The sequence below is a fragment of the Protopterus annectens genome, chromosome 2.part1 (assembly GCF_019279795.1).
Source record: "Protopterus annectens isolate FY-2018-M chromosome 2.part1, PAN1.0, whole genome shotgun sequence".
NCBI classification, from domain to species: domain Eukaryota; kingdom Metazoa; phylum Chordata; order Ceratodontiformes; family Protopteridae; genus Protopterus; species Protopterus annectens.
In genome coordinates this window covers 34,995,893-35,008,153 of record NC_056729.1, presented here as the reverse complement: position 1 = coordinate 35,008,153, position 12,261 = coordinate 34,995,893, and the positions used below count along the sequence as shown (strand labels likewise).

The window sequence follows — 12,261 nt, the reverse complement described above, 5'->3', positions numbered from 1 at the left end:
AGAAATTTAAGAATAGAAACATACATAAGTATACACTGACTTACAGCTCAACCTCTTGACACATAAAATCTTGTGAGAAAAATGACTGAGCTCCTGGCCAGTCAATGATCCATTCCTTTATTTCCCCCTCACCCTGCAGTGCAAACTCAAATACAACACTGACTATTAGGACACTACCTGCAAGATTAAAATAAAAATGTTCCATTACATACTATTTTCCCCATGTAGGAAGCCTATCCATCACAACTTTGTACGTACAAACTGTAGCAATGGGGAAAGGGCATATGCCCACTCCTTGCTATAACCCAACCTTGCTCACAAAAAGCATGAGATTTACAATCAGGTGTGTATTTCATTAGGACACCACAATTCAGCTTCCCCAACCAGGTGTGCTGTTGATCAACTAAACAGCAATGTCACCCATTGTGTGTGTGTGTGTGTGTGTGTGTGTGTGTGTGTGTGTGTGTGTGTGTGTGTGTGTGCGCGTGCACCATGTACATATATAAAACTTATTCTCGTGCCTTTGGCCATAGCTGAAGAACCAGTTTACTTTCCCAGTTAACAAATACATTACATGCATACATTAAAATTAAAGGTCCACTACTCCAGCATATAAAAAGACTGTCATGCCTTAAACAGCAGTGCTAGGATTAGGTTGTATTTCTCTACCTTGAAACACAGCCTTTGACCACTGGGCTAAGAAGATACACTCCCAGCTGAAATAAGTGGACTAAAACTACTGATTTGTGTATTTGGAAGGATACAGTTATACTACTGATGCACCACTAGCAATTACCGTAACAGAAAATTGAACAATTACTTTTTTTGTTATAAAATAAAAGAACAATCCACACAAGCAGCAATTTCCGATCAATGATGAGTCATACCACTGCAATGCAAATACTACAGTAGCAAATGTAGTCTGTAAAAAAGTCTTGGGTATTGTATTCACAACTTCTAATTTTGCTGTATGTAGTAGGAAAAAACACAAATGTATATATGACACATCATACATGAACCTACTACACATCCTGTTTAGAGCAATTAACTTTGCACTGTAACCTTCTGTTCTGAACTCAAAGTACACACTGGATCTCCTACTAAGAGAGATTTCTACTCGGTGGAAAAACCTGAGAAATAAATGTAAGGAACAAATGAGCAAATGCATGAATAACTCATATAAGCTAATATAACGTACGACAGTTACAGCCATCAGAATACAAATGAAGAGGAATGCATACTATGAAATTAAAAGGATAAAAACTAACCTCATTGAGTGCACACATCCTTGCTATAGAGCCAATATTATTTGTAATAGTAACTAAAGTTGCTCTTGCCAGATCTTCTTTGCTGACAGAGTCACGCTTTTCCTTGCAAATCATACTTCCAAAACTACAGAGAGAAAAATAAATAAAGTAAATAAATTGCTATGTAACATGACTACAAATCCTTCCTGAGTACTGATATAACCAAACCAAGACTATATGGCCCATAGGACATACAGCTCTGTAGTACAGTACACTGACTAATGTGCCAAATACAATATCACATCATGTGATAATATAATACCAGAAAATTAATCAAATATTGAAAAGAACCAATAAAAGTCTTACACACACACATACACACACACACACACACACACACACACACACACACACACACACACACACACACACACACACACACAAATCTTTATACTGGTGACACAGCAGAGTACTGTTACCTCTTAACTCTTGCTCTACGGCTGTCTCTGTTCTCAGCAAGGAGGCTTCGTGAATTAAGAAGGCAGTTCCTGAGTGCAAGATTGCTTTTAATAGGTGCCCTGGATTCCTCCCACATCCAAAAACATGTCAACAACAGGGGAAGTGGAAATCCTCTACACTGCCCATTGGTGTGTGTGTGTGTGTGTGTGTGTGTGTGTGTGTGTGTGTGTGTGTGTGTGTGTGTGTGTGTGTGTGTTTAACTATATATCTATTTCTGCACACATCCCTATATTCATATATATTTATATTACTTAGACTGTTATGTGTTTATATACATACCTAGAGAGAGAAAATCTATTCTGCGATAATTGCGTGCGGACATTTTTAGTTATCAAAATTGAATGTCACAGCCAAAGATTTAACACTACTCTATTAATGCTATTGGTCATTATTCAGCATTCTGAAAATGTAACCAACTGGCAATTCAGCCTAATTCACAAACTGTGCACACACAAAATATACAGTCAGACTCTGCAAAAAAATATTTTATCTACATAAATCAAACTCCTAGAAATTAAATTTTTATAAAAAAATTAAGGAAATAAAAAAAGAAAGGAGAAAGAAAATCAAAACCACACTCAGAAAATGGCAAAACTGACTTGCAGACAAATCTACATTAATCAATATTAAAATAACTAAAAGTAACTATAAAACTAAAGTCTGAACACAACCCTCACTTCACTACTAAAATACAACAAATCAAATTACCTGACAGTATTAGAAGAGACTAAAATTTTCCTCAAAAGCACAGCAGAAACCACTCCCAAGACAACCTAGAGTGCATGTGTGTGTACATATTTGGATCTACTTCAGAAGACTTGCAAACCAAAAGTCTGAATCCCAAAAAGACTGAAAATTTGAAATACTGAACATACATTTAATGCAGGGGGCAAGCCCCCCTGCACCCCTCATCTGGGGGGGGGGCTGCGCCTCCCAGACCCCCTGCTAACTATATATCTATCTATATATATATATATATATATATATATACCAACTCAAAGATCGCACAACAATGCAGAAGGGGCAAATTCCCTCATTCACTATTTTGAATTTTCACTCTTTTGGGATTCAGTCTTTTGGTTTTTCAGTCTGCTGAAGTAGACCTTCATAGCCTTATTCATTACATTACTTGGTTATTTACTGCATCACGATGAAATGAATAAGAAACAATAAATCAAATAAAAAATAAATCGAATATGTAGAGGTCTGCAAAAGCGACAAATTAAATATCGTGAACTACAGGATTAGGGAATTCATTTCACTTACCATTCAGCAACCCCCCCCCCCCCAACATATTTCCCACACTGTGTGCTGCTGGTTCAGCAAACATATTTTGATCCTTAATCCTACAGTACAAGGTATTTTATTCTTCACTCAAGCATATACCTGACATACTCTATTTATCCATTTTTTTCTGCATTTGTATTTGAATTATTGTTTCCCATTCACTTAAAAGGGATGTGATGATCGAGTAAATTGTTTTATGTAGCTAATGCATCTTTTTATTAATGAGATGTCTTGTGGCTGGTTTTATACAGCAGCTGGTAGATTAATTATAATCTTTTTCTTAGCAGTGCGGTGAGAGTTATGTTCCACCAGGTATGTTTATTTTGTAATTTAGTTACGTCTTTAATTTATTTACTGCTCTTTGGTAAAGATTTTTACATATGGGTCCATTTTGCTGTTAATGTTATTTTCCATTTGGTCTGTTATATTCATTTGCTTTATTTATTTATTCAATCATTCACTCATTTTAATTTTTGGTTATTTTCACTTAAATGAGGTTGCTTTATATGGGTGTAGTTATTTTTGTAGGGTATGAGTACACAGTTCTCTGGATGCAATACATAGAGTTTCCCGTTTTCTATGCTTGTATGAACGGGAGTGTGAACAACGATTAGTTATAGAATTCAAATGTAAAGGAATGGTTGATAAAATAACAGAAGGGATAAATGCTTGATGATCGTAGCCAGTGAGTCTGGTCCACACAGTGTACCTGACAAACATTTTAGGGCACCCCTTTACCAGTGTCTATTGTTAGGATAACTGATACTACTAATGGGCAATGCTAAAGGGGTGTGATAAAACATGTATCTATTTATTTGAACATTAGCATATACGTTACTGTTTAATTACTACTCTACCAACATTTTCAAGCAGTTATCACCACTCTGTCCACATCAATAATCACTGTAGCACAGATAAATTCACAGAAACTGAGAAAACAGAAACAAGAGGAACACATCAATTATAATACAGAGGCAAACCCCATAAAATCACCACAAGCTCTATAAACACAGAAAAATTAAATCTGATGTCATTTAAAATAAGAAAAAAAATTAAAAAAGCACAGCCTTAATCAGTTGATCAGAACATGGCATTACCTACAAAACAAATTCCAAATAAAAAATCTATACTAAATGAAAATAAATAAAGCACATACAAAGCTCCTCATTAGCACTCTTCAAGAAAAACCTTGATGATTGGATGGGAAATAGGAAATTCACCCCGGGGATCACCTCTGTGGCTCTGCTTGACAGTGGCACAGGAAAATAATTTACTTGGGCGGCAAAAGCCAGGGTACCTTTATGGCTGGGCTTGTATAGGCCCCAGGGCAGATGGCCTAGTACCTACCTATGAAGTGAACTATAAACCTGACTTATAACTTAATCCTTATTACATATGATTACATGAAGTTATTAGGCTAATGGCCCTAGGGCCCTTACAAGCCTAACCAAGTTCTACCCTTATTTCAATGATCAGCACAAACTGCCCCTGTCCAAGAGGGACACAGGTGGAACCCCAGTGGTGAATTTATGGTTACCCAGCCAATCGTCCAGATTGCACTTGAAGATGGCCAATAATGTGCTCTGCTTGAAATGAAGTGGGAGTCCATTCCAAAGGTGCGGTAACCTCTGGGAGACAATTCTGTCCCTCCAACAGGTTCTTTTAATGTCACACACCAGGTTAAGGTCTTTAGAGCGTGTAACCTGTGTACCATTTGACTTACGGATATGCATCATTTCCAAAAAAGCAGGGTCATAGATTGCCTTATATGCAAGGCATAGATCACCTCTGAGTAGTCTGTATGAAACAGAATAAAGTGACAGTGAGTTCAGATGATCCACATAGGACAGATGCTGAAGACCTTGAATTTTCCTTGAGAGGAACCTTTGCGGTCTCTCCAACTGCTGCATGTGCTTGGAAAGGTACATACCAAAAGGGGCATTGTACTCAATTACTGGCCTGATGAGGAAAAAGTACAGAGAGGTTATAACTTCTTTTTTTCTGGATCCAATGCCCATATTTACGAAATGGGCAATATAGAATACCCTTCTTACCACTGTGGAGACATGGTGATCAAAGATAAGGTTGCTGTCAACCTGCGTGTCCAGGTCTCTCACTACTGAGTTTATACTTGGGGTGTTGTTATTATGTGGTAGTTAGCAGGAACATCACACTTACCAAAAGGGATGACAATACATTTTTTAAGGCCATGACTTTGGCACCAATTATTTGTTTGTGTTAAGACCCTCTTGCAGGATGTTGATATCACTTAGAGATTCAATAACAGCTCCCAGTTTGCAGTCATCAGCAAACTTGGTCAGCCATAGACGTTTACTTTTGGATTGTACTTCGGAGAAATAGATTCCAAACAGTAGATGTCCCAAGACTGATCTCTGTGGAACACCATTGGTTACAGATCTGCTGTTGGAAATAGAACCAATATAGTCAAAACAGGGGAATCCATCAGTGAGCCAGTTAGTGACCCATCTAATGACATGAGTTGACATCTAGTTTGGTGAGTTTGTCAATGATGCCTGAGTGGGGAATAGTGTCAAATGCCTTAGCTAAGTTTAGGTAAGCTGTATGCACACATTTCCCCTAATCCAGGGTCTTGGTGATGGTCGCAAATAAGTCTACCAGGTTTAACAGGCATGAACTCCCTTTGACAAATCCAAACTGAGTAGGGTCAAGTGTTTGGAGATCACCTATGCATTTGTTGATAAGCTCCATGGCCTTGCAGATAAGGCTAGTCAGGCTAATAGGTCTGTAGTCCGTGGGGTCAATGGAAGCACCCTCTCTGTGCAAGGGAATAACAGTGGCCATTTTACATTCAGGTGGGACAACACCAGAGCTTAGACTATGACTGAAAAGAGCACCTAGTGGTGTTGCTAATTTTTGTTTGAGCCCATGTAGGACACAACCTGGTATGTTATAAGGTCTCATAGATGCTGAGTTTTTGGTCTTAGAGAGGGCGTTTATGACCTGCTCTTTAGAAATACAAGGTAAAGGACAGGTGGCAGGGATGTCACTGGGTACTTGTGGTGGGGCCGGAGGGGGGGTGAAGTTTTCATAAAACCTGTCGGCTAATACGTTAGCTATGTCCACAGGCTCAGTGTATGTGGCATCATTAACTACCAGTTAGGCAAAAATCTGGGCCTTTCCTTTTAGCTTACGGATGCAACTAAAGAATGGCTTGTGGTTGTCCTTAACTGAGGAAGCTAATCTGGATTTGTAGTTTGCTTTGGAGGACTTCACAAGAAGTCTTATTTGCTTATTTAAGATGAGGAGGGAGTGTTTCCAGTTTAGGGATCGCTCCCTCTTACTCTTAGACAGCAATTTCTTCCTCTTATTGTAAATCCTGTTAATGGCATACTAAACATTAGCACAAAATTAAACATTAAAAAAATTAACATTTAACTCAAAACTGTTGTAGAAGACTATTAATAAAAAAAACAACAACTGGAACCATCAAGGCAGAGCCACATGATGTTTCAAAATAAACATACTGTACTGCATCTAAACTAGTACAACACATGATATTATTAGGAAAACAGAGTAATAAAAGAAAACAAGTGAGCAAAACAAGAAGTTATGTACTCACCATAACATTCGATGTATGTAGTCCATCTCGCCTCACATTCTTACTCGCGGGTTTGGAGCCGAATATCGGCTCCGACTCGGCCAACTTTTTATTTACTAGCTTGAAGTCTCCCATTGGCTGGACTAAGTAGGTATCCCATGCTGCACTGCTCCATAACCCCAGATCTAGTTTGCTGTGAACCCAACAATCACACCTCATGCATAACAACAACCCAATAAGGTAGAACACTATCAAGGGGAATAAGAAAAAAAAACAAACTACCATTGAAAGGTACTCTAGCACCAATCCCAACCTCCAGATCCTCCAGGAAGGGGGCAGGCGGGAGGGTACGTAAGAATGTGAGGCGAGATGGACTACATACATCGAACGTTATGGTGAGTGCATAACTTCTTGATGCTATGTAGTCCAATCTCACCTACATTCTTACTCGCGGGACAGCGTCCCCAGCACCTTTATCCTGGGGGGCTCAAAGGAAGATACTCCTGAGGACTGTGGAACCAAAGGAAGCCCGGCCCCTAGAAGCCACATCCAGTTTGTAATGAGTAAAAAAGGTGTGTGGGGAAGCCCACATGGCTGCAGCACAAATATCATCCAAAGATAGTCTGGCATGGTATACCATAGACGCAGAAACAGCCCTAGTAGAGTGAGCCTTGATGGGGAAAGGTAGATTTCTTCCTGCTGAAGAATAAATAAAGGGAATACAATTCGAAATCCATCTGGAAATGGTAACCTTGGAAATAGGGGATCCAGCTCTATTTTCTGAAAAGGAAACAAACAATTGGTTTTGGTCAGATTTTCACAGGTGTTTGGTCCTGTGTAGATAGAATCGTAATTGTCTGTGCACATCCAGTTGATGAAATCTTAACTCTGCCTTGTTCGAGAATTGAGGGAAGAACACTGGCAGCTCAATAGACTGATTGAGATTAACAGTAGATGTTACTTTGGGGAGAAAGGACGGATTAGGTCTAAGAGAAACTCTGTCCTTATGAAAAATTAAATATGGGGGTTTGATGGAGAGGGCTTGAATCTCTGACACCCATCTGGCTGATGTGATGGCTATTAGGAAGGCTGTCTTCCAGGACAAAAACTTTAACTCACAGGTAGCAGCCGGCTCGAAAGATGGGGAAGTAAGGGCTTTGCAAAACAAAGTTTAGATCCCAGGGCATGATAGGTTCTGACACAAGAGGCCAGAGTAATAAGGTGCCCTTTAGAAAGGCCTTAGAGTTTATGGGCCATAAGGGAAGGCTCATAGGCGGTATGAAAGTTTGTAATAGCCGCCATCTGGACTTTTATGGTAGCGGGCGCAGAGCCCTGCTGAAACAGCATGGACAAGAAATCCAAATCAGCAGCAATTGGGGCTGTGTAAGGGTCAATTCCCTGGGCATGAGCCCAAATAGAAAATCTCTTCCATTTGCTGGAATAAATCTTCCTCGTCGAAGACTTATGAGAAGAGGATAAAATGTGCACCACCTCAGGTGAAAAACGATGAAGTCTGACTAACGATGGAAGTGGAGTAGCCAGGCTGTCAACCTAAGGGTCCGCAGGGAGGAATGGAACTGTCCCGACATGTGTGTCAGTAGGTCTAGTACTGGGTCCAGAATCCAAAGACTGTCCACAGCGAATGGATGGAGAAAGGAGAACCAGACTTGGCGAGGCCAGTGTGGGGCAATTAGAATCATCTTGTTTCCCAAGGATATGGCTTTCTGAATCACTCTTGGCAACAGAGGAAAAGGCGGGAAAGCATAGAGCAGACCGGAGGGCCAATCGTGGACTGGAGCGTCCCCGGGTGACTCCCCCTGTGGGGGGATCAGGGTGAAGTAGTTGCTGCATTTGGCATTGAGGGGATTGGCAAAAAGATTGCAGCAAGGCTGACCCCACCTGCTGAAAATCTGTTCCGCAACCAGACGGTTCAGGGACCACTCGTAAGGCATCACAATAGCTCTGCTCAGCCTGTCTGCTATCACATTGGCCTTCCCCGGAATGTGTGTTGCCACTAGAAACCATTGGGAAGACACTGCCCACTGCCACACTTGCATGACCTCTCTGCACAGGAGGTAAGATCTGGTTCCTCCTTGTTTGTTTAGATACCACACAACGGACATGTTGTCCGAGTGTATTGCAATCGTCCCCAGAGGAAGAAAGCTCTGACGTGCCCGCAACGCCAGTAACACCGCTCTCATCTCTAAGACATTGATGTGCAGATGTACCTCGTGATCTTGCCACTTGCCTTGGACCGTCCTGCCAAGATAATCCCCCCCCCACCCCATCTGGGAGGCGTCCGTGGTCACCGTGGCGACAGGTGACGGAGGAACAAACGGTTTCCCCTCATCCAGACTGGTGGAGCACAGCCACCAATGGAGGTCCTGTTTGCATCGGTCCATGAGTAGGATCTGGTGGGAAGGGGGGAGTTTTTGGAGAGACCATTGGGCAAAGAGAAGCCATTAAAGAAGCCTCATGTGTAATCTCGCTAGAGGCACTAACATAATGGTAGCTGCCATGGTACCCAGAAGCTGAAGAACCCATCTCGCCTGTACTTTCCTGAGGGGTAATAAAGCGTGAACCTGATTCTGTAATACTCTGATCCTTTTGTGAGGCAAGACGGCCCGCATTTGAATGGTGTCTAGCTCTGCGCCTATAAATGTGACACGCTGTGAGAACAGCAAGGCAGATTTTTCCCAGTTCAATGTTATTCCTAGTCATTGACAGAGGGTAATGGTAGCGTCCCTGGCTCGGATGAGTAGATGCCTGTTGGGGTGGGTGAGGAGCCAGTCATCAAGGTACAGAAACACTTGGAATCCCTGACGTCTCAGGTGAGCTGTCACCACCGCCAAACACTTGGTGAACACCCTGGAGGCTGTGGTGAGACCAAAGAGCAGGGCATGAAAAGTACAGTTTTGTACCTACCATAAATGTAGATGTCCGATAGGTATGCATCTGCAGTCCTAACATATGGGTTGTCCTGCCTCAGGCAGCCCTTTGGTCGGCCGGATTCCAAAGTCTGGGTCTGGCCTCGGCTGATGTCGCACTTCACCCGACGTCATAGCTGCTGTTTATTGGGTATAAAGGCATCAGCCGACGCCATTTTCCTCAGTGTTTCTTGCCCCAGATGCCAGGTGCCCTCTAGGAAGGCTAAATTTGGATAAATGCAAATAATTCCAAACAGTAGAGAGCAAACAATATAAAAAAAAATATATATATATATATATATATATATATATATATATATATATATATATACACATATACATATATACAAACAAATACACCATAATAGATTCCCCCAGCTAGCTAAAAGAAGGGTAAATACCCTAGGAATACCACAGAGGGGAAGGAGGGTGGGTAATCCTGACTGCAGATGCATACCTATCGGACATCTACATTTATGGTAGGTACAAAACTGTACTATGTCCTTCAAGGATGCATCTGCAGTCCTAACATATGGGTAGAATACCATAGCCAAACTGGGGGAGGAGGCACTAAGATAAAGATGGTGTAGTTAAGATCCCTTGCAAAACAGCAGTTGCAAAACCTGCTCGGGATCTAGAGTATAAGGAAAGATTATAATGCTTGGCAAATGTATGCACGGAGCTCCAAGTAGCAGCTTCTAAAATGTCTTTGGTAGCCACTCCTCGTAGGAAAGCTGTAGTGGTGGCTGTAGCTCTTGTGGAATGAGGTCTGATATTATCAGGAGTTGTCTTTCCATGAAAAGAGTAGCAAAATCGAATGCAATTTCCTATCCATTTTGAGATTGTCTGTTTTGAAATTGCTTTTCCTTGCACTCCTGTTGCATATGCTACCAGAAGCTGGTCAGTTTTTCTGCTGGTCTTAGTTCTGTCCAGATAGTAGCGTAATTGCCTGTGCACATCTAAGGTATGTAGTAGTCTTTCCCCCCTGTTCTGTGGGTTGGGGAAGAATGTAGGTAAATGAATCGCTTGGTTCAATGATACTCTGGAGACCACTTTTGGCATAAAGGTAGGGTTAGTTCTCAGAGAGACTCTGTCCTGATGGAAGATAAGGAAGGGTTGTACTGCCATTAATGCCTGTAACTCAGATACCCTTCTTGCTGAAGTAATTGCTAGCAGGAAAGCAGTTTTCCAAGACAAGAATTGTAATTCTGCTGTTGCTGCTGGTTCAAAAGGGGGGAGTGTTAACTTTTCCAGCACAAAGTTGAGATCCCATGTAGGTAAAGGTGGTTTCCTTGGAGGTTTTACATTTCTGATTCCTCTCAAGAACTGCCTGAGTAGAGGATGAGAGAAGACAGGAGGATCCATGTTGTATTCTGCTGAAATTGCTGATGCATGAATCTTAATGGAGGAGTAAGACAGGCCATTGTGGAACAGCTCTGCTAAATATTCCAGGATGTGTGCTATGTTTGCCAATGAGACATTTTCTCCCTTTGCTGCACTCCAAATGAGGTATCTTTTCCACTTGGCTGAATAAGTCTTCCTTGTGGAGGGTCTGCGTGCCTCCAGGATAATGTCCTTAACCCTCTGAGATAAACCTGGGTTATTTTGTTTTATGCAATATTCCAAGCAGCTAGCTGCAGTGTTTTCAAGTTTGGATGTAGGATCTTGTAGTTGTCCTGTGTTAGTAGTAAGGGACATAGAGGTAGAGGCCATGCGTGTGTCCGAGACATGCTTCTCAGTAGCAGGTACCAATGTTGCCTCGGCCAGTCTGGAGCTATCAGAATTACCCTTGGCTGATCCTCTCTGATCTTCAGTAGAACTTTGTACATCAAGGGAAGAGGTGGAAATACATATGCTGTCAGGTTTTTCAAGCTGAGGGAAAGGGAGTCCACTCTCCAAGCAAGTAGGTGGTATGCTCTTGTGCAGAATTTCTTCAATTGGTGATTGTGTGGGGAGGCAAACAGGTCTATCTGTGGTAGTCCCCATTTCTTTGTTATGGCTTTGAAGATATCTGGATGCAGCATCCATTCGTGAGCATCCGTGGTAGTTCTGCTTAAGGTGTCTGCTAGAGAATTTTCTTTTCCTGGTACAAATCTGGCCTGAAGTTGAATGTTGAGATTCAGGGCCACATTCCACAGGTCCATTGCCATCCGGCATAGAGGATATGAATGTGTACCTCCCTGTTTGTTGATGTACCACATGACTGTGGTATTGTCCGTCCTTATCAGCAGATGACCTTGTTGAAGGAGTGGTCTGAATGCCTGGATCGCATGTTTCACTGCCAGCATCTCCTTTAGATTTATGTGTAGATTCAGCTGGTCTTGGGTCCATAGGTCTTGTATACACTTGTCCACCATGTGTGCCCCCCATCCTAGGTCTGAGGCGTCCGTGGTGATGGTCTGGCTTGGATGAGGTTTGTGGAAAGGCAAGCCTCTGTTCAACTGACAGGTCTGAGCCCACCACAGGAATTCTTGTTTCAGGCATGGAATTATTGGAATCTGGGCTTCTAGGCTGTGCTTGTGTTGAGACCATACATTCCTTAGGTACCATTGTAGCTTTCTCATATGCAGCCTGGCATGCGGAACCAATATTATGCAGGATGCCATGTAGCCCAGGGCTTGCAGGACTTTCCTTGCAGTACGCTGAGTTTGTGTTGTTAATGTCATGAAGTAGACTGGTAGTTGCTTTTGTTTTTCTTCTG

At 41.8% G+C, this 12,261-nt stretch overlaps 1 protein-coding gene across 3 annotated transcripts in view; it reads right to left on the bottom strand.

The window, feature by feature from the left end:
• LOC122793954 (pantothenate kinase 3-like) overlaps positions 1-12,261 on the bottom strand; it is a 1,051,947-nt gene that overhangs the window by 386,856 nt on the left and 652,830 nt on the right. For all 3 annotated transcript variants that reach the window (XM_044062003.1, XM_044062002.1, XM_044062001.1), the window contains exon 6: positions 1,269-1,392. In XM_044062003.1, coding sequence (XP_043917938.1) covers positions 1,269-1,392 — 124 coding nt within the window. The remainder of the gene's footprint in view (positions 1-1,268; positions 1,393-12,261) is intronic.